The 23,546-nt window shown below is 46.9% G+C and overlaps 2 protein-coding genes across 12 annotated transcripts in view; one reads left to right on the top strand and one right to left on the bottom strand.

Annotated features, from left to right (window-relative positions):
- LOC123764490 (probable G-protein coupled receptor CG31760) overlaps positions 1–23,546 on the bottom strand; it is a 170,056-nt gene that overhangs the window by 144,112 nt on the left and 2,398 nt on the right. The window lies entirely within an intron of this gene.
- Positions 3,656–6,141, top strand: LOC138357640 (coiled-coil domain-containing protein 15-like). The gene is made up of 2 exons (XM_069314643.1): positions 3,656–3,688; positions 4,396–6,141. The coding sequence occupies exons 1-2, from the start codon at positions 3,656–3,658 to the stop codon at positions 6,139–6,141; spliced, it is 1,779 nt and encodes a 592-aa protein (XP_069170744.1).

Genomic DNA, 23,546 nt, shown 5'->3' with positions numbered 1-23,546 from the left:
GTGAAGGGACGACGACGTTTCGGTCCGTCCTGGACCATTATCAAGTCGATTGGTCCAGGTCCAGAATGGTCCAGGACGGACCGAAACGTCGTCGTCCCTTCACTTTCTAGTGTGTGGTCTGGTCAACATACTTCAGCCACGTTATTGTGACTCATCGCCTGCATGTGTTACTGTTATTGTTGACTCTCATTGTGGCTGATATTGTGCTCCTCGACACACTACAAAACTACATCAGCATAGCTCATTATATCTTATCATGACCTGACTAATAAGCAGGTGATGACCTGGTTCTCAGGAGCAGGTGCTGACCTGGTTCTCAGGAGCAGGTGATGACTTGGTTCTCAGCAGCAGGTGATGAATTGGTTCTCAGGAGCAGGTGATGACCTGGTTCTCAGGAGCAGGTGATGACCTGGTTCTCAGGAGCAGGTGATGACCTGGTTCTCAGGAGCAGGTGATGACCTGGTTCTCAGGAGCAGGTGATGACCTGGTTCTCAGGAGCAGGTGATGACCTGGTTCTCAGTAGCAGGTGATGACCTGGTTCTCAGGAGCAGGTGATGACCTGGTTCTCAGGAGCAGGTGATGACCTGGTTCTCAGGAGCAGGTGATGACCTGGTTCTCAGTAGCAGGTGATGACCTGGTTCTCAGGAGCAGGTGATGAATTGGTTCTCAGGAGCAGGTGATGAATTGGTTCTCAGGAGCAGGTGATGACCTGGTTCTCAGGAGCAGGTGATGAATTGGTTCTCAGGAGCAGGTGATGACCTGGTTCTCAGGAGCAGGTGATGAATTGGTTCTCAGGAGCAGGTGATGACCTGGTTCTCAGGAGCAGGTGATGAATTGGTTCTCAGGAGCAGGTGATGACCTGGTTCTCAGGAGCAGGTGATGACCTGGTTCTCAGGAGCAGGTGATGACCTGGTTCTCAGGAGCAGGTGATGAATTGGTTCTCAGGAGCAGGTGATGAATTGGTTCTCAGGAGCAGGTGATGACCTGGTTCTCAGGAGCAGGTGATGAATTGGTTCTCAGGAGCAGGTGATGACCTGGTTCTCAGGAGCAAGTGATGACCTGGTTCTCAGGAGCAGGTGATGACCTGGTTCTCAGGAGCAGGTGATGACCTGGTTCTCAGGAGCAGGTGATGACCTGGTTCTCAGGAGCAGGTGATGACCTGGTTCTCAGGAGCAGGTGCTGACCTGGTTCTCAGGAGCAGGTGATGACTTGGTTCTCAGGAGCAGGTGATGACCTGGTTCTCAGGAGCAGGTGATGACCTGGTTCTCAGGAGCAGGTGATGACCTGGTTCTCAGGAGCAGGTGATGACCTGGTTCTCAGGAGCAGGTGCTGACCTGGTTCTCAGGAGCAGGTGATGACTTGGTTCTCAGGAGCAGGTGATGAATTAGTTCTCAGGAGCAGGTGATGACCTGGTTCTCAGGAGCAGGTGCTGACCTGGTTCTCAGGAGCAGGTGCTGACCTGGTTCTCAGGAGCAGGTGATGACTTGGTTCTCAGGAGCAGGTGATGAATTAGTTCTCAGGAGCAGGTGATGACCTGGTTCTCAGGAGCAGGTGATGACTTGGTTCTCAGGAGCAGGTGATGAATTGGTTCTCAGGAGCAGGTGATGACCTGGTTCTCAGGAGCAGGTGATGACCTGGTTCTCAGGAGCAGGTGATGAATTGGTTCTCAGGAGCAGGTGATGACCTGGTTCTCAGGAGCAGGTGATGACCTGGTTCTCAGGAGCAGGTGCTGACCTGGTTCTCAGGAGCAGGTGATGACCTGGTTCTCAGGAGCAGGTGATGAATTGGTTCTCAGGAGCAGGTGATGACCTGGTTCTCAGGAGCAGGTGCTGATCTGGTTCTCAGGAGCAGGTGCTGACCTGGTTCTCAGGAGCAGGTGATGACCTGGTTCTCAGGAGCAGGTAATGACCTGACTCACACAAGCAGGTCAGCACACACACTGTGGAGATGTGTGGTAAAGGTGAGGTCACTGTGGCTATCACGCCCCCTTGTTTGTTCTCTATCAACACGTCGCCCCCCCCCCCCCCCAGTCCACCCCTCTCCTCTACCCCCCCCCCCCCCTCACCACCTCACACACTCCCACCACTAAGCAATCCCTCTCCTCATAATTCTCATAAAATGTATTACTGTTAAGAAGCACTGATACAACTGTGAGTCTCTCAAAATACATTATTACGGTCACTAGAAACTCAACAACAATCAAACCAAATACTTTAATCCATGACAAATAGCATGGGAAGGTCTATAACTGTTATTATTTATTTAAAACATTGAAAACATTTAAGTTAAGCCGACACCAAGCAGCCTATGTTCGTCCCGTACCCCAGACCATTGACCCTGCAAAGTTGAGTGAGACCCGCCTCAAGCGACTGTCCACCGAGGGGTGACGAAGGAACCGTCGAGCCACATTAGACAGTTGACGTACACCGTCACCACAAGGGGCCGGACAGCTGTCGGGCTCCGTCGACAAAATATCATCCCGTCCCACTTGATAATTGATGGAAAACTCTCTACACACGTCACACCTGATTACATTTCAACTCTTTTTTTTATTTCTTGCGGTGCGCTTTGCTCTTTTCTTGTGTTCGAATTGCGCCCAGAAATGCTTCTCTGACGGACTAAAACTAAATGTTATTCTTTTGTGTGTTCAAAGACCGTTTGAGAGAGGCTCCGGACCACAGGAGGTGGTTCTGGCCCACTGGAGGTGGCCCTGGACCACTGGAGGTGGTCCTGGCTCACTGGAGATGGCCCTGGACCAAAAGAGGTGACACAGGACCACTTGAGGAGACCCTGGACCAATAGAGATGGCCCTAGACCTCTAGGGGTGACCCCTGGACCTCTAGAGGTGGTCCTGGACCTCTAGAGGTGGTCCTGGACCTCTAGAGGTGGTCCTGGACCTCTAGAGGTGGTCCTGGACCCCTCAGGATGATGCGAGAGAGGTCCACCTGGCCACCTTGACCTATTTTACTCAGTCTTGTAGCCCCATTTTCACAACATTTTCAATACCCTTCCTTTCCAGGGGTCCCCCTCATCCTCCTTGAACGTCCCCCCCCCCTTTCACTCCCTTGTGGGGGCAAAGGGACACAAGGAAAAGGCAGTGAGGGGAGAAGAGGCAGTGAGGGGAGAAGAGGCAGTGAGGGGAGTCGGGTGTGAAGCAGGAAAAAAGTTTGATGGTTATGAGAGAGTTGGTGAACATGCGGGAGATATATGAGTCTCTCTCTCTCTCTCTCTCTCTCTCTCTCTCTCTCTCTCTCTCTCCCTCCGTCCGTCTTCCTTTCCTTCTCTTTTCCACTGCTGCTGTCTCGTTCCTGATATATGCTGGGCGAGTTTATATCCTAATATAACCTGATATATATATCTATATCTTGGCAAGTACACACACAGACAGGACTATAAGCATGAAAACCAAGCAAGCATAAACATTATACAAAGTGTAGCTGATCCCTTAGACTCAGAGCAAAGATGATAGTAATGGGAGATTTCAATCGTGGGCAAACTGACTTGGAATCAAAGTTCCAAGAGCAGAAACTTGGAGAGCAAAACTGGTAGAAGTTGCTAAAACAAACATCCTAACACAACATGTTAGAGGGGGAACAAGGAGAAGATGGTAGGGACCTGACCTACAAGATTGAACACAGTCTTCACACAAAACGAAATGAACATTGAGAACACTGAACATGAAATGACAGTGAGAACAAGTGATCACTGGGAATTAATCTTTAATTATGTTGTTATAAAGGCTGTGACAAGAGGAAAAGAAGAGAGGAATATATGACTAGATAAATGGGGAACCAGAACATCTGAGAATTCTTAGAAAACCATAGGAAATAGAAGTAAGAAAGAAAATAATATAAGCTTCTTTGAATATATGAGAGAAAAAAAGCATTTTATGTGTCTTCTAACCAAAGTCGGGCTCTTACCAGCCCTATCAAACCCCCCATACATTACGTCCTCCTATGATGGAGTGATAGACGGCCGACAGGCCTTAATAAAGACCCACCACCTGACAGATGTATATAGAAGGGTCTATATGTAATTTGGTTTTAATAATATTAATGTTTACAAGGGAAATTGTAAAAGAAATCAGTATTATAGCGTTTTTTTTTATTAAAATTTCAAAGAACATCATCTTTTAAAATTGTGTACATTGGGGCAGCTATTTGGAACTCACACGACTTCAGCTTCTTTGAATATATGCAAAGAAGCTGAAAGAAAATTTATTCCGTCTCTAGAGGATAAAAGAACTATGATAAAACCATTATCCACAGTTTAATAGACAATGCTTAGAGGAACAAATGGAAAAGGAGAAGAACATGGAAGAAATACAGCACAGAAAACATAACCACAACATATACACAAGGGCGAGGAATTAATACACAGGAACTGGGAGAATAGCAAGAGAAACAGGATATAGCACCCAAAGCCAAGGATCAGGATATAGCACCCAAGGCCAAGGATCAGGATATAGCACCCAAGGCCAAGGATCAGGATATAGCACCCAAAGCCAAGGATCAGGATATAGCACCCAAAGCCAAGGATCAGGATATAGCACCCAAAGCCAAGGATCAGGATATAGCACCCAAAGCCAAGGATCAGGATATAGCACCCAAAGCCAAGGATCAGGATATAGCACCCAAAGCCAAGGATCAGGATATAGCACCCAAGGCCAAGGATCAGGATATAGCACCCAAGGCCAAGGATCAGGATATAGCACCCAAAGCCAAGGATCAGGATATAGCACCCAAAGCCAAGGATCAGGATATAGCACCCAAGGCCAAGGATCAGGATATAGCACCCAAGGCCAAGGATCAGGATATAGCACCCAAGGCCAAGGATCAGGATATAGCACCCAAAGCCAAGGATCAGGATATAGCACCCAAGGCCAAGGATCAGGATATAGCACCCAAGGCCAAGGATCAGAATATAGCACCCAAGGCCAAGGATCAGGATATAGCCCCCAAGGCCAAGGATCAGGATATAGCACCCAAGGCCAAGGATCAGGATATAGCACCCAAGGCCAAGGATCAGGATATAGCACCCAAGGCCAAGGATCAGGATATAGCCCCCAAAGCCAAGGATCAGGATATAGCACCCAAAGCCAAGGATCAGGATATAGCACCCAAAGCCAAGGATCAGGATATAGCACCCAAGGCCAAGGATCAGGATATAGCCCCCAAAGCCAAGGATCAGGATATAGCACCCAAAGCCAAGGATCAGGATATAGCACCCAAAGCCAAGGATCAGGATATAGCACCCAAGGCCAAGGATCAGGATATAGCACCCAAGGCCAAGGATCAGGATATAGCACCCAAGGCCAAGGATCAGGATATAGCCCCCAAAGCCAAGGATCAGGATATAGCACCCAAAGCCAAGGATCAGGATATAGCACCCAAAGCCAAGGATCAGGATATAGCACCCAAGGCCAAGGATCAGGATATAGCACCCAAGGCCAAGGATCAGGATATAGCACCCAAGGCCAAGGATCAGGATATAGCCCCCAAAGCCAAGGATCAGGATATAGCCCCCAAAGCCAAGGATCAGGGTATAGCCCCCAAAGCCAAGGATCAGGATATAGCACCTAAGACCAAGGATCAGGATATAGCCCCCAAAGCCAAGGATCAGGATATAGCCCCCAAAGCCAAGGATCAGAATATAGCCCCCAAAGTCAAGGATCAGGATATAGCACCTAAGACCAAGGATCAGGATATAGCCCCCAAAGCCAAGGATCAGGATATAGCACCTAAGACCAAGGATCAGGATATAGCCCCCAAAGCCAAGGATCAGGATATAGCGCCCAAAGCCAAGGATCAGAATATAGCCCCCAAAGCCAAGGATCAGGATATAGCACCTAAGACCAAGGATCAGGATATAGCGCCCAAAGCCAAGGATCAGGATATAGCACGCAAGACCAAGGATCAGGATATAGCGCCCAAAGCCAAGGATCAGGATATAGCACGCAAGACCAAGGATCAGTATATAGCACCCAAAGCCAAGGATCAACCCAAGCTACTCTACCGGCACATGAGGAAGATGATATTATATGAACATGTAACCAGGATACACACAAGAGGAGTCCACACCAAGAAGTGTCCACAGGCGTCAATAAAAGCTCCGAGGAAGACTTTAAGACAGAAGAGCTAACCCCCCCCCCCCCCCCTACAAATCTACGACGTCTTAGAGAACAGTCACAACGACAAGAAAAGACTGGTCGAAATGGAAGTGACAGTCGAGTAAGTTAAAGTAACAATTAGAGGAACTGAATGAGATGAAAGCCACAGGCCCCCGACAAGATCGAACCATGGACTCTAAAACAGTCCCTTGTGATAGTCTTCAACTCCTCACATTAAACAGAGACACCAGAAGCCACTGAACTACAGACCAGTGGTGCTACCGGTATGCTCCATAAGATTTTAGAGTGATTAAAAAGAAGGTTCATAGAACCTTCAGAACAAGTCTGAACAAGTCAAGCCTGGCCTCGGGCCGGGCTTGGGGAGTAGAAGAACTCCCAGAACCCCATCAACCAGGTATCAACCAGGTATCAACATAATTTTGTTATTGTTATGTTAACTCCTCTAAGAGCTAGAGGAGACGTAACGAGAGGAGGAAGTACGGAGAGGAGGAGAAAAAGAGAGGATTAAAGAGAGGGCTGAGAGGAGGAGGAAGAAGAGCGAGCAGCTCAGCTGCTGGACTCCGAGGCCGTCATGACCAAAGTAACATATTGCCGCCCCTCCCCAGCTCTGCACGTGTGCCAAGTGCCTCTCGTGGCTCCACGAGAGGTTTGGCAACGTTTACACGTAAATCAGCTGACTAATGGCCACTTTTAACGCCGGTAGAAGTACACTTTCTGTAAGTGTATCTTCCTGTGAGTGTGGTAGTACATTATGTCACCCAGGAGGCCTCGGGCCAGATTCACGAAGTAGTTACGCAAGTACTTACGAACCTGTACATCTTTTCTCAATCTTTGGCGGCTTTGTTTACAATTATTAAACAGTAAATGAGCTCCGAAGCACCAGGAGGCTGTTTATAACAATAACAACAGTTGATTGGGAAGTTTTCATGCTTGTAAACTGTTTAATAAATGTAACCAAAGCCGTCAAAGATTGAGGAAAGATGTACACGTTCGTAAGTGCTTGCGTAATTACTTCGTGAATCTGGCCCCTCGGCTGTGCTGGCAGGCCGCCTCGTCCAGAAGATATCTCTTGTAACACACAGAAATCACAATAGCGTGATGCATCAAATGAACAAATCCACAAGGGCCGTGACGTAGGTTCGAACCCTCGCCACGGCCCTTGTGGATTTGTTCATTTGATGCATCACGTTAGTGTGATCTCTGTGTGTAGTCACCACTATTCCCGACTAACGACGTGCGTGCGGTAATGTCTTCTACGGAAATGTGGTCACGTGTCCTTTCCGTAATGCTGTTATTCTGGGAACTGAAGTTGTTATTAAATGAGGTTTTCATCTAGATGTTGTCCCTCGTAACGCGCTCGTTACCCGCAAGGTTGTTGTTGTTTAAGATTCAGCTATTCAGGACAAAACATTCCAAGTAGCACGGGCTATGGTGAGCCCGTAGAGGACTTACCTGGCACAGGAGCGGGGCTGTAAGGCTTCACCCCGCAAGCAACGCGGCCAGTGGCACTGCTTGCATGCATCTATTTATTGAGATCTAATTTTAATTCACTCAGAATCATTTTGCTAGTAAAGCTGTCCTCTCAAGTGAAGCTTTTGTTGCCAGGGAAAGTATTCAGAGTATTAGAACCTCTTCCACTACCCTTCTAGTTCTAATGCAGGCGATGAGTCACAATAACGTGGCTGAAGTATGTTGACCAGACCACACACTAGAAGTTGAAGGGACGACGACGTTTCGGTCCGTCCTGGACCATTCTCAAGTCGATTGGTTATCGTCGGAACGTCGTCGTCCCTTCAACTTCTAGTGTGTGGTCTGGTCAACTAGTTCTAATATTATTGTTTTTACAGATTATTTCACACTTCTTAAAGTCAATATTGTGATCCTTTTCCCAACTATTGTTTGCTACAGCATTGTTACCAGTCAGAATTCTTCATGCTTTCTTATGTTCTTCATCTCCAGCTTTCGCCCTGTTTCCCCTACACAGATTTCATTACAATCTCTACACGGTAATATATAAATTCCTCCTGTATTACCATCCTCTCTTACTCTATTCTTTCTAACCCTTTCCCTAATTGTATCGCTTTATGCAGGTCGGCGTTCAATCCCCGACCGTCCACAAGTGGTTGGGCACCATTCCTTCCACCCGTCCCATCCCAAATCCTTATTCTGACCCCCTTCTAAGTGCTATATAGTCGTAATGGCTTGGCGCATTCCCCCTAATAGTTCCCTTGCCTTCCCTTTCCCTAATTGTATTTGGGTAATTGAAAACTACTTCAGTACAAGCGTTCGAGTCGGCCGAGCGGACAGCACGCTGGACTTGTGATCCTGTGGTCCCGAGTTCGATCCCGGACGCCGGCGAGAAACAATGGGCAGAGTTTCTTTCACCCTATGCCCCTGTTACCTAGCAGTAAAATAGGTACCTGGGTGTTAGTCAGCTGTCACGGGCTGCTTCCTGGGGGTGGAGTCCTGGTCGAGGACCGGGCCGCGGGGACACTAAAAGCCCCGAAATCATCTCAAGATAACCTCAAGATAACCACCACTCACGCTGAGTTAGGTAAGATCACACACAATAACTTGGTAACTTGTAAGGGGCCGGGTGAGAAGGTGGGCCCCAAGGCCCAGCGATTCCCAGCCCGGGATTAATTGAGGTCCGGGAGGCGAGTCAAGTGGTTCACGATCGATCTAAGAAGATCCGTGGCACAACCGTAGAGATCAGCAACAGAGGAGATATGATCACAGAATACAAGATACTACGGGGAATAGACAAGGCGGACAAGGTCAGTCTTCCTAAAGTGAGAGAAGGTGGAACGAGAGGATATAAATGGAAACTAGAAACGCAAATGATTCTAAGAAATGTAAGGAAAACTGTGCAGGTGTTCAGCAGGTAGAATGCACTGAAGGAAGAAGTTGTAAAAGCCACCTCTACCCACAATAGAGGGGAAGATTCCACAAGGAATTTGAACGTCAGAATATTTAAACTATAAACATGGTGTACCCCCAGAGAGCCTGGCAACCTCTGGAGGCTGTACACGGGCGCAAGCACTCTACTTCCACCACGCAATCACTCTACCACACACCACCACCACCACTACCACACACCACTACCACACACTACCACATGTTATACTCAAATTCTGTCAGTTGAAATGTATGTCAGTTGTACCCAGCAACTAAAGCTCCTTGGGAACGAATATCGATGGATTTATTGACAAATTTTGCGGAAACAGAGAAAGGGAACAAACATTTGCTTGTAATGGTCGATAATTTTTCACGGTTTTGCGAACTAGTTCCTATCCCGAACAAAACAGCAGAAACCATAGCCAGCGCATTCCATGACCAAATAATTTGTAGATATAGTATGCCTAAAGTAATCCTTTCAGATAATGGTCCGGAATTCAGTAATAGTATTCTAACTAGCTTGTGTGATTTATATAACATCAAAAAATGTAGCATTATGCCTTACCATCCGGCAAGTAATGGACTAGCTGAACGTACTAACAGGAAAGTGTTAGATGCCTTGAGAGTCACGTTGAATTTTGATAACAACAATTGGGATGATTTTATACCCTTAATTCAGTGTGCTATAAATTCTTCAATTAATGTTTCTACTGGTGACACACCTCACGCTATTCTTTATGGTACAGATAAGATCCTCCCTAATGAATTGATTAACGTACCTCCTACTCCCTTATATAACGTAGATGATTTTGTTCAAGTGAAGCGTAGACAAATGCAATTAGTATTCAAGAAAATACGAGAACAACTGTCCAAAGCAACAGCCGAGTTCACTCTAGCAAGGAATGCACGAGCTAAACCCAATAAAATAACTATTGGATCTGTAGTAATGATACTTAACCAACACAGGTCTGGTCCTATGTACAAGTTAACTAAGAAATTTTTGGGTCCATATAAGGTAATCGAGCTTATTAAAGGTAACAAATACAGACTTAAGAACTTGTTAACAGGAGAGTATATAAATGAACATTTAGACCACATGAAGTTAGCTAAAATGACTGTTGACGAGACTGATGAGGAAGATGACAATGAACTTACCCAGACAGATACTCCTACTCGGACACCACCTCCTGTGGTTGACAGACCACTGGATGTTCAGCAACCCCATACTAGCAATTATAATCTTAGATCTAGACCTCTCGTTTCAACCGTGCACTCACCACATGTCCATTGGCTAGATGTTAACGAGGATATCTCTCAAGATGATAGTTTGTCGCATGAAGTTTCACCTGTTCCGGACCTTCAGTCAGAGCCAGAGTTGTATAGTGCTCTGGATGAGCTAGGTGTAGATATCCGCAGAATTTATAATTGATTGCACTCTGTAGTTATTCTGTTTGTTTTGAAAAAAAAAAAAAAAAAAAAACTCAATTGCAGTATTTCTACCACATGTGTCTTATTATTACCATTATATATAATGTATAGTTTTTCTCAACTTTATTTTGTTATGAATTAGATGCCATTGTCAAGTCTACTACCATTTGTATTTTTACAGTGCTTGTCATAAGAGTTATTATTGTTCTAGCAACCACATTGTGGCCAGTGAATCCTGACTGCTATCACGCAGATGTTAGTCTTCTTGATCCAGGTCTTGTATATGCTTGTAAATATATTGCACATTATATATATTGTACATTGGTCTTGTAAATATATTGTATATTTCGAAAAAAAAAAGAGAAAAAAAAAAAATTATCTATCTTGAAATTCAATTGTGGTTGTTAGGTCAGAACTTTGTTCTATTAATGTAATAATTGTTTAATTTTGTATGGTTTTCAAGCACATGCCATTGACACATGTTAATAATTTTGTTTAGGCAATACCTTGGGTTGTATTGTTCATATCTGATCAGTAGACATACACATGTTCTTAATACTCTGATTTAATCAAAGCATTGTTACCATGATTTTCACCTATTATGATGAATTTTTTTTTTTTTGGTGCATATATGCCGAGTTGTTTGTATTACGCACACCTGATCTTCTTTCAATGTTTTATTATGCAAATTTCACATGTAAGCCATTATTGTATGCCACCGAGGTCCTTTCAGTATCATTGTAACTATATAGCTAGCCAGAGCTTGTCGACAAGGGACGTCGACTTGGTAGCGTGTCCGAGCGGTGTTATACTCAAATTCTGTCAGTTGAAATGTAACCAATCACAGGCAAGTAGGCCTCTGACGTCATGCCAGACAGAGGAGCATCAAGCATGCTCCCAGCAGCCTTAGTTATCCTCACAGACCCAGAGTAGGTGGACCTCGGCTGGCCAGTTATACACCTGTTTGCCTCACTCAATAAATATATACAGAAGCGACTACTGTGTCTACATTCAACCCGAACAAGGCAAACGAATACACACACCACCACCACCACTACCACACACTACCACACACCACCACCACTACCACACACCACTACCACACACCACTACCACACACCACCACCACCACTACCACACACTACCACACACCACCACCACACACCACCACCACCACTACCACACACCACCACCACCACTACCACACACTACCACACACCACTACCACACACCACCACCACTACCACACACCACCACCACCACTACCACACACTACCACACACCACTACCACACACCACCACCACTACCACACACCACCACCACCACTACCACACACTACCACACACCACCACCACTACCACACGCTACCACACACCACTACCACACACCACCACCACCACTACCACACACTACCACACACCACTACCACACACCACACACCACTACCACACACCACTACCACACACCACCACCACCACTACCACACACCACTACCACACACCACTACCACACACCACCACCACCACTACCACACACTACCACACACCACTACCACACACCACCACCACTACCACACACCACTACCACACACCACCACCACCACTACCACACACCACTACCACACACCACTACCACACACCACCACCACCCTATAATCACACCTTCATTATCAAATCAATAGCAGGAACACTTGAGACGCTCTCTCCGGCTCAACAGAATGTCCGCTGTCCTTCACTGAATGATGTGTTCCCTGTCTTGTTCTACACCACTTCTACACCCCTCGCTTACCTGTCCTCCCTACACCCTCCCTACACCCTCCCACACCCCCACAGCACTTCCCAGTCCCCCACTACACCACCACCCCCACACAACAGCACTGTGGAAAGCTGGGAACAGTAGACCGAGCAACATCAATGGTACCGGAGGCCCGTCACACAGATACCACAAGACTCGGAGTTCACGGTGGCAACAAGTGGAGCAGTTCTGCCCAAGAACTGTTCCAAACTCCTCACGCAATTCTTTATGTAAATATGGTAAGTCATTCTACTAAGAATGTTGGCGAGTCCGGGCTACAGGCGAGTTCGGAGCTTCGAGTACATCCAGACGAGTACATTCAGACGAGTACATCCAGGCGAGTACATCCAGACGAGTACATCCAGGCGAGTACATCCAGGCGAGTACATCCAGGCGAGTACATCCAGACGAGTGCATCCAGGCGAGTACATCCAGGCGAGTACATCCAGACGAGTACATCCAGGCGAGTACATCCAGGCGAGTACATCCAGGCGAGTACATCCAGACGAGTACATCCAGGCGAGTACATCCAGGCGAGTACATCCAGACGAGTACATCCAGACGAGTACATCCAGACGAGTACATCCAGACGAGTACATCCAGGCGAGTACATCCAGACGAGTACATCCAGACGAGTACATCCAGACGAGTACATCCAGACGAGTACATCCAGGCGAGTACATCCAGGCGAGTACATCCAGACGAGTACACGCCAGAAGAAAGCCAAATAACGAGGCAGAAAATAACCGTGGGACACCGTGTTAAGGGGACTAGAGGGATTTACCCGACAGAGAAAGAGTGGCAGAAGACTCCCCGGACGGACACTCCGGCCCAGCGGCCCCAGAGACACATCACCAAAACCTTCTTCACTCTGACATTTGCCCACAGATGGAGTATTAAGAGGGAAGACTAAGGTAAATGGAACAAACATTCCAAGGGAAGACTAAAGCAAATGGAACAAACATTCCAAGGGAAGACTAAAGCAAATGGAACAAACATTCCAAGGGAAGACTAAGGTAAATGGAACAAACATTCCAAGGGAAGACTAAAGCAAATGGAACAAACATTCCAAGGGAAGACTAAGGTAAATGGAACAAACATTCCAAGGGAAGACTAAAGCAAATGGAACAAAAATTCCAAGGCAACGATGGTTTGGTCTCCCCCATATCGGGTAATGATGTGTGTCTCATATGTGACAACATGAAATTAATCCACTGCTTTAATTGGGCAGTAGTTCGACGCCAAACAAGGGTCGGACATCTTGGAGAGGTCCGTGTAGGTAATTACAGGTTCACTCACACACACATATCTTCCAAAAGATGTATTTTGTCTTAGTGTTTGATAAGGACGGGGAATAATTACGAGGTTGCAGGTGATGGAGAGCCACAACGGGCTACTGCAGGACCTAGATAACCGGCAACACATGTTTGACAAGTGGCTGCTAGAGTTCAACTCCAGCACATGCAAAGTAATGAAGATAGTAGAGGGAGGACGCTGAGCACAAGATATCCCCGGGGAGGGAGGAATATACCTCACAGCCTCATCCAAGACTCCATGTACCTGGTAGTGAGGGATATCTCAAAAGACGGGTGGAAATAGACATGATCACAACATACAAAATACTCACAAAATGCATCAGAAGAAGCTATCTGAGCCAAAGGAATACTAGGAAGATCTTACAATGGCAGAGCGATACATAAATGGAACTAGCTTTGGAGTACAATGGTGGAGACAAGACACTATAGCCAACACAAACACAAAAGTGGTAGTCAAATAACTGAAGCCAACAACTCAGGAATTCGGACATCAGTTGACTAAAGGTTTAGAGGCGGGAACAATGAACTGCAGCTTAACAACGACTAGCTTGGGCTCTGTCTCTCTCTCTCTCTCTCTCTCTCTCTCTCTCTCTCTCTGTCTCTGTCTCTGTCTCTGTCTCTGTCTCTGTCTCTCTCTGTCTCTGTCTCTGTCTCTGTCTCTGTCTCTGTCTCTCTCTCTCTCTCTCTCTCTCTCTGTCTCTGTCTCTGTCTCTGTCTCTGTCTCTCTCTCTCTCTCTCTCTCTCTCTCTCTCTCTCTCTCTCTCTCTCTCTCTCTCTCTCTCTCTCTCTGTCTCTGTCTCTGTCTCTGTCTCTCTCTCTCTCTCTCTGTCTCTCTCTCTCTCTCTCTCTGTATCTCTCTCTCTCTCTCTCTCTCTCTCTCTCTCTCTCTCTCTCTCTCTGTCTCTGTCTCTGTCTCTGTCTCTCTCTCTCTCTCTCTGTCTCTGTCTCTGTCTCTGTCTCTCTCTGTCTCTGTCTCTCTCTCTCTCTCTCTCTCTCTCTCTCTCTCTCTCTCTCTCTCTCTCTCTGTATAATCCCGCCTCCTGCAGCTGTCGGAAGACATCTTTTAGCATTCCTTTAAAGCATTCCGGGGGGAGCTGGGGAGTGGGGGAGCATGCTGGAGGAGCTGGGGAGTGTGTGGAGCACCCCGGAGGAGTGGGGGAGCATCCTAGGGAAGCTTTACACGCTCAGGGCTGGGACTAACAGTCACACAGTAGCAAATGTCACAGGAAATCCTTCTTCGGCACATCCTTCAGAGAAGCCGAGACCCGTCCCTCACAGGGAGCGAGACTCGTCCCACAACAGTCGTCCTTAGCCAAGAACGACTCCGACAAAAGACGTCCCTATATTTTCAGAATTGACCATGAAAATCACATGGGGGATCTATTCAAGGGCTGATATTTCTTTAAGCATTTCCCTACCCAACATGATTTATCTTGGAAAGGGGGCTAGAGGTGTCCAGCCAGTAGAGTGTAGGATGGAGAAGGGGTGACGGGCCCGTAGAGCTGCTGAAACCCTGCTCAATTCACGTGCAGTGATCAACAATACATCACTGAGGTGAGGGCCGCTGCCACACAGCTGGAGGCGGGGACACCGCATACCAATATGCGGGAAAAGAACCATTGTCACTCAACAACAGAGCAACACTGCTCATGCACACCAAGTGTGTGTGTGTGTGTGTGTGTGTGTGTGTGTGTGTGTGTGTGTGTGTGTGTGTGTGTGTGTGTGTGTGTGTGTGTGTGTACTCACTTGTGCTTACGGGGGTTGGCCTTGGGTTCTTTGGTCCCGCCTCTCAACTGTCAATCAACTGGTGTACAGGTTATGAGCCTATTGGGCTCTATCATATCAACATTTGAAGCTGTGTATGGAGTCAGCCTCCACCACATCACTGCCTAATGCAATCCATTTGTTAACTTCTCTGACACTGAACAAATTCTTGTTAATGTCTGTAGATCATTTGAGTACTAATTTTCCACCTGTGTTTCGCCCATGCTAGTTTATTTGTCCACCCTGTCAATTCCTCTGAGGATTTTGTAGGTGGTGATCATGTCTTCCCCTAACTCTTCTGTCTTCCAGGGACATGAGGTTTATTTCCCGTACCCTTTCCTCGTAACTTATACCTCTCAGCTCTGGGACTAGTCTGGTGGCACACTTCTGAATCTTTTCAAACTTTGCCTTGTGTTTAACCAAGTATTAATTTCCAGGCTGGAGCTGCATACTCCAGGATTGGTCTGAAATGTGGTATACAATGTTCTAAATAATTCCTTATATAAGTTTCTAAAGGCAGTTCTTATGTTGGCCAATCTAGCATATGCCGCTGATGATATCCTTTTGATGTGGGCCTCTGAGGACAGGTTCGGTGTGATATCAACCCCCAGATCTTTATCTCTACTTGACTCTTGCAGGATTTTACCTTCCAGATGGTACCTTGTGTTCAGCCTCCTGCTCCCTTCCTCTAATTTCATTACTTTACACTGACTTGAGTTGAAATTTAGCAGCCATTTTCTAGACCATTCCTCCAGTTTGTCCAGGTCGTCCTGTAGTCTCTGTCGACATCTGTCTTGATTCTTCTCATAATTTTTGCATCATCATCAAACATTGAGAGGAATGAATCTAGACTCTCTGAAACTTCGTTTACATATATTAGAAACAGGATGGGTTCAAGTACAGAGCCCTGTGGGACTCCGCTGGTGACAGCTCGCCACTCTGATGTCTCCCCCCCCCCGCTACCTCACAGTTACTCACTGTTTCCTGTTGCTTAGATACTCCCTTATCCACTGGAGCACCTTACCTTTTACTCCTGCCTGTTTCTCCAACTTTTGTAACAGCCTTTTATGGGGTACTGTGTCAAAGGCTTTCAGACAGTCTAAGAAAATGCAGTCTGCCCACCCTTCTCTTTTCTTGCCTAATGTGTACGCGCGCGTGTGCGTGCGCAGTGTCAACGAGATGTACAAGAGATGGACTGACGACGAGGAGACATAAATGGAAGCTGAACACACGAGTTATAAATAATGGGAATACAATGTTTAATTTCATGATCGGAACGCCCCTATGGAAGGACCAGAGAAAGTGGGAGGGGTGTTGGGGAGGGTGGCAGCTCCAGAATGTTTATGGGGGAGGAAGGAAGGGGGGAGGGAATATTCCCCTCACCTGCAGGGAAGGTTTCCAGATCTACAGCCCAAATAACTTCATGTTCACACGCTTCAAGACCCATTTTTTGTACAAGTGACTCAACCATGTTTGTTCTCTGTGGGTTTATATGTGGCTGCTTCTGGAGTGTTGGAGGTGGTGTGTGTGTTGGAGGTGGTGGTGTGTGTGTGTTGGAGGGGTGGGTGTGTGTGTTGGAGGTGGTGGTGTGTGTGTGTTGGAGGCCTGGGTGTGTGTGTTGAAGGCGTTGAAGTGTGTCTTAATTTCTTGATTACACTTTACATAAAATCAAATTGATATCGACTTAATTCAACCTCAATCAACATATCCCAAGGACCATTTGAGAGCAAGATATGAAAAGTTTTACCCAAGTACCCCATGAACTCTCTGGCTCACCGTACACACACACACATACATGATTGACCGACCCCGAATTTCATGAAAAATTGTATACATACCTTTTTGATTTAAAAGAAAACATTGCATATACCATTTTGAACCATGAATAAAGTCTTTGAGGAATACTGGTGCAATAAAGTGTACCACCCAGTTGTGTACCGTGGAAATAACACCATTTCTGGGTTTATATTTTTGAAGAGTGACCCCGTAGAGGGGCCTCGTAGCCTGGTGGATAGCGCGCAGGACTCGTAATTCTGTGGCGCGGGTTCGATTCCCGCACGAGGCAGAAACAAATGGGCAAAGTTTCTTTCACCCTGAATGCCCCTGTTACCTAGCAGTAAATAGGTACCTGGGTGTTAGTCAGCTGTCACGGGCTGCTTCCTGGGGGTGGAGGCCTGGTCGAGGACCGGGCCGCGGGGACACTAAAGCCCCGAAATCATCTCAAGATAACCTCAAGATAACCCCTGCAGCGCGCCCCGCGCGTATCCGGAGTGGTGAACCCATTTTATCTAGCGAGAATGTTTATTTAACGGACTACGAGGCCATAATGTAGCCCCAGGAAGGAAAAAAGCAGCATTGTTGTGAAATGTCTCTCACTGTGCTGCCCAGTGTGGGCAGCACACGCAGGGAGAACAATGCTTCTTAACACATTACTCCCCATGTTGACCAGACCACACACTGGAAGTTGAAGGGACGACGACGACGTTTCGCTTCGTCCTGGACCATTCTCAATCCAACCTGTCCTCTTAAAAAGAACGTCGCTTTTGGCCGTTTGCCCGTATGGCCGAATATGGACGTAATTTGAAAATGAAAAAATATTGAAAATAAATTTGGGATTTTTTTTTCAACAACAGTAAGTTAAGGGTCCTCTGATAGGTTAGGTGGGCAGGAAATTCTCATAAAGTTTCAAAACGTTATGAAAAACGTTGATTTAAAGTGTCCTCTTCTAACGTCTCCGCGTACGCCGGGCGACTCAAATAGAAAACGGAACAGAACATCACTTTTGTGAGTCGATTTCATTTCAAATTACGTCCAGATTTGGCCATAGTGCGCATACGAGCCAAAAGTGACGTTATTTTTAAGAGGACGGGTTGCTCAATCGACTTGAGAATGGTCCAGGACGGACCGAAACGTCGTCGTCCCTTCAACTTCTAGTGTGTGGTTTGGTCAACATACTTCAGCCACGTTATTGTGACTCCTCGCCTGCATTACTCCCCCCATCACACGGCCGAAGAACGTCTTCACAAAACACTTGAGGATCTCGGAAGCGCACTAATTCTTCCCTCAGCCTAAAGTGACGACGATGGAGACCGATGAACCTTATCGTACCGTTATCTTGAGGTTAGTTTGAGATGGTTTCGGGGCTTAGCGTCCCCGCGGCCCGGTCTTCGACCAGGCCTCCTAAAAAATCCATCATATCTTAGACCAATTCTCTACGTAGGGAGTGGTGGAATATGTGAAAGTTGTCATGGGAAGTAACAGGTGTGTAGGCCTGAGAGAGCAGCATAAACATATGCTGTGGAGGCACGAGAGGGCACCAATAACAGGTGTGGAGGCACGAGAGAGCACCAGTAGCAGGTGTGGAGGCATGAGAGGGAACCAGTAACAGGTGTGGAGGCACGATAGTGCACCAGTAGCAGGTGTGGAGGCACGAGAGAGCACCAATAACAGGTGTGGAGGCATGAGAGAGCACCAATAACAGGTGTGGATGCATGAGAGAGCACCAATAACAGGTGTGGAGGCACGAGAAAGCACCAGTAACAGGTGTGGAGGCACAAGAGAGCACCAATAACAGGTGTGGAGGCACGAGAGAGCACCAATAACAGGTGTGGAGGCACGAGAAGGCAGATGTGGTCCCAGCAGCTCATCTTTAACACTTGTGAATGTAGCAATACGGGCTGTTTCTAGGACTGTGTAGGTGTTGGTTCCCCAGACAAGAGCACACACACACACACGCACACACACACACACACACACACACACACACACACACACACACACACACACACACACACACACACACACACACACACACACACACCTCACAATACGCGTGTGTTCACCTATGTTAGCAGAGAAAGCATCAGTCCTGGCCCCCTACCTTTCAGACACCGGCCGCTCCATACGGTAGCTGCCTTAGGCTCCCGGTGAGACTAAATATGGAGTTAGCCTCAACTAAACCGCCCTTTGTGGCTTATTAAAACCACCTCATAAACCCTTAAAACACGACAAATTAAGCCTTCCATCGACGCAGTTCATCCGGGGTCTCTGGCTCCATCCATACGTCTGATCATGGATAGTCTTTTGTTTTGTACATTGCGTCAATGACTAAAAATACGATGTGATGTGAGGCGGTCGTGTGTCCTGGCGCGAGGGATTTCCCTCAAAGGGGCCGGATGTGTTGTGAGGCGCGTGAAGGCGTATTTCCACAGTCAGTTTGACCATAACACACGCACGCATGCGCCTGCACAACATGCGGGAACACACATACACGCATGCGGGAACACACATGCACACACGCATGCGCGCACAACCGGAGAACAGTGGGCAAAGGGCCCTCTTAGTCAGTCATTTTAATCGCAGAAATGGACTGGGTAAATAAGAGTCCAGGTGGTGACGGGACTAGCCTGATACAACAGGAGTCCGGATGGTGATGGGACTACAGGAGCCTGATACAACAGGAGTCCGGATGGTGATGGGACTACAGGAGCCTGATACAACAGAGTCCGGATGGTGATGGGACTACAGGAGCCTGATACAACAGAGTCCGGATGGTGATGGGATTACAGGAGCCTGATACAACAGAGTCCGGATGGTGATGGGACTACAGGAGCCTGATACAAGAGAGTCCGGATGGTGATGGGACTACAGGAGCCTGATACAACAGAGTCCGGATGGTGACGGGACTACAGGAGCCTGATACAACAGGAGTCCGGATGGTGATGGGACTACAGGAGCCTGATACAACAGAGTCCGGATGGTGATGGGACTACAGGAGCCTGATACAACAGGAGTCCGGATGGTGATGGGACTACAGGAGCCTGATACAACAGTGTCCGGATGGTGATGGGACTACAATTACACTAACAACCCACTTGGTCATGTTTTAAACAAGTATTTTCCAACGAGGGTTCCGAGAACTTTCCTTAAGGCTTCCGCAATATATATACATCAAACAGAAAAACCAAAAATAAATATTTCTAGGAAAGTTAACATAGCTTGAGGGATCCTCGGTATTGGGACGAATAATTTAGGGGTTTCCGCCGTGGTAAGGGCGGTGAAGCCTCTGTATGGCTGGAAACCTGCTTCACTGTCTCTAAAAACACTTCTATTATATATACAAGAATTCTTACATTTTTGTAAAGCCACTGGCACGCATAGCGTTTCGGCCAGGTTCTTAACCTTAATTTTTCCTTGGAATACGACCGTCAAATCGTTTAACAACCAGATACCAGATACCTGATACCAGGGTGAAATTCCTGATTCGCCGTAGCCAAAACACCTTATCTGACCTTATATAAGCCTAGTTATGCATAAACCAAAAAATATATTATTATTTTATATAATAATTATATGATGTGTAATAATCAACTTGTTATTACAGCGTATAAACTATGAATTGTCAGTTGACAGCCTGAAGTACAGGTCAAATATCGCCTTAATGAGATGTTGGGGTTATCTTGAGGTTATCTTGAGATGATTTCGGGGCTTTAGTGTCCCCGCGGCCCGGTCCTCGACCAGGCCTCCACCCCCAGGAAGCAGCCCGTGACAGCTGACTAACACCCAGGTACTTATTTTACTGCTACTTAATGAGATGTTGGGGTCTGTATATGACTAACAGTCATGGGTGGAGGACGGGTCGTAGAGCCGGAGCCCAAGAGACCAGCATTAAGCTGGGTGTGTCAACTGTCTCCCGTCTCGTCAGGATAAGAGACGGGGTACACACAGAAATCACAATAGCGTGGTGCATCAGATGAACAAATCCACAAGGGCCGTGACGAGGATTCGAACCTACGTCCGAGAGCATGACCATGGCATAGCTCAGTCGATTAAGGCAGCGTCTGGGATGCTCTCGGACGTAGGCTCGAATCCTCGTCACGGCCCTTGTTGATTTGTTCAGGAGACGGGGTACACCGTGTTCTGCGTCCTCATTGGTCACCATTGTGTCCCCACACACACACACACACACACACACACACACACACACACACACACACACACACACACACACACACACACACACACACACACACACACACATTAGGAATTGCATTAGGCAGTGATGTGGTGGAGGCTGACTCCATACACAGTTTCAAGTGTAGATATGATAGAGCCCAGTAGGCTCAGGAATCTGTACACCAGTTGATTGACAGTTGAGAGGCGGGACCAAAGAGCCAGAGCTCAACCCCCGCAAGCACAACTAGATGAGTACACACAAGATTCAGAACCACAGGAAGAGGAAGCTGTGGCGGGTTATGTATTAAACTGTTGAGCTGCTCGGCCCGTAATTTTCTAGAGAAACAAAGGTGCCGACAAAAATATTAGACAGTTTTCTTTCACGAACAGAGTGGTAGACGGTTGGAACAAGTTAAGTGAGAAGCTGGAGGCCAAAACCGTCAGTAATTCCAAAGACATACGACAAAGAGTACTGGGAAGACGGGACACCACGAGCCTGTAACTACACTTAGGTAATCACACACACACAGAGTTGCGAGACTCCACGTGATAGAGTCCTGCACGGTGACCCCCCTGACCCAAAGATTTTATTTAGTCTTAGTCGTCAAAGTAGTATTCCAAGGTCTGACCCGCGAGCTCTATATGTGGCTCTAGGGCTACAGGACCTTGACAGGTACCAACCAAGACCTCTCCTGCCTGAAATGTACATATTTAATCACTGTGCAATACGGTCCCCAAGAGCGCCTCTTGCGCCAGCGATCACAGACTTGAAGGTGTATAAGAGGGCTGACCACATTGATCTTCAATACCCTTCACCTACCCCCCCCCACCCCCCACCCCCCAATAACCCCCCTCTCTCTCCCCCCCCCATCCCCTCCTTAACCCCCCCCCCCCTACCTAACTCCCCATCTTCAGGCTAACCTAATTTTGAGGTGCACACAGAGAGTAATCACATTAACGTGAAGTCTCAATGACAAGATCCGTATGAGCCGTGATGAGGATTCGAACCTATGTTCTGGGTCCTCCCAAGCCTTAGACGACTAGGTCTTCTTTTTTGCCTAGTTTCGAGGTGTTTCCCCATCCCACAGAACAGCCTGAGCTAGGCGAGGCGAACGACATTCTGCTGATATTAATGTTTAAACAACAACAAAAGTTCTCAACCTTTTATGGAGGCCACAACAAAAACAATTAAAGTATCCTATAAAAGTCATACTTCTCTATATAAGTAATATAATGCTGGTTTAATCTTGTGCAGGCGAGGAGTCACAATAACGTGGCTGAAGTATGTTGACCAGACCACACACTAGAAGGTGAAGGGACGACGACGTTTCGGTCCGTCCTGGACCATTGAGAATGGTCCAGGACGGACCGAAACGTCGTCGTCCCTTCACCTTCTAGTGTGTGGTCTGGTCAACATAGTTTAATCTTCTTAATTTGACCCAAAACTTAACTCTGCTAACCTTAAACAAAATTAATTACATTAGTAATTCAAACCTATTAGTAATTAATAATTCATAATGTAAAAAATTGTGATATTCAATTATTTTTATAAAAATTACAGAAAAATAATTGACAAATCCTCGCCAACAAATATCAAAGAGAGTAATGTATAGCCTCCGTTCCTTTCATTTGATTGATAAAGATTAAGCCATCCAAGAGGTGGCACGGGCATGAATAGCCCGTAATTAATGGACGTTGGAATATCTACATACACTGTGATATGCATATTACATAATTGGGGTATACATACACTGGTATCCATAGTACATACATTGAGGGTTACATATATTGGGAAACTCCGTGGTGTAGTGGTAAAGCACTGGCCCAGCGCTTCTCAAGCACTTTGACCTCATATCCTGGCCGGGGAGGATTGACTGGGCGCCAATCCTCAATTGTAGCAGCAGTGAACTTGACTGTGCTGGGGGAAGTTTGCCCAGCAGTGAATGGGTACCTGGTTGAGAAACGATTTGGCGGGTCGAATCCCGGCGGGAATTAGGATTATGGACCTCTCCAAACATTAGAACACCAACAGTGTTCTAATGAAAAGTGTACCAAGAGAAAGCGCCAAGCCATTACGACTATATAGCACTAGGAAAGGGTCAGGATAAGGATTTGGGATGGGACGGGGGAAGAAAGGAATGGTGCCCAACCACTTGTGGACGGTCGGGGGGATTGAACGCCGACCAGCATGGAGAGAGACCGTCGAGGGGGGTAGAAATAGCCTAAGCTACTCTATCCCTTTGAGATGTATTTATTGCTT

This window comes from Procambarus clarkii, chromosome 79 (genome assembly GCF_040958095.1).
Source record: "Procambarus clarkii isolate CNS0578487 chromosome 79, FALCON_Pclarkii_2.0, whole genome shotgun sequence".
NCBI lineage: Eukaryota > Metazoa > Arthropoda > Malacostraca > Decapoda > Cambaridae > Procambarus > Procambarus clarkii.
Note: the sequence above shows the minus strand (reverse complement) of the source record. Positions and strands in the feature narration are given on the sequence as shown.

Coding starts and splice junctions, on each gene's coding strand:
- LOC138357640 (XM_069314643.1), top strand. CDS start 3,656: ATGAACATTGAGAACACTGAACATGAAATGACA. Junction 3,689..4,395: donor ACACTGAACATGAAATGACA/GTGAGAACAAGT, acceptor CTGGGAGAATAG/CAAGAGAAACAGGATATAGC.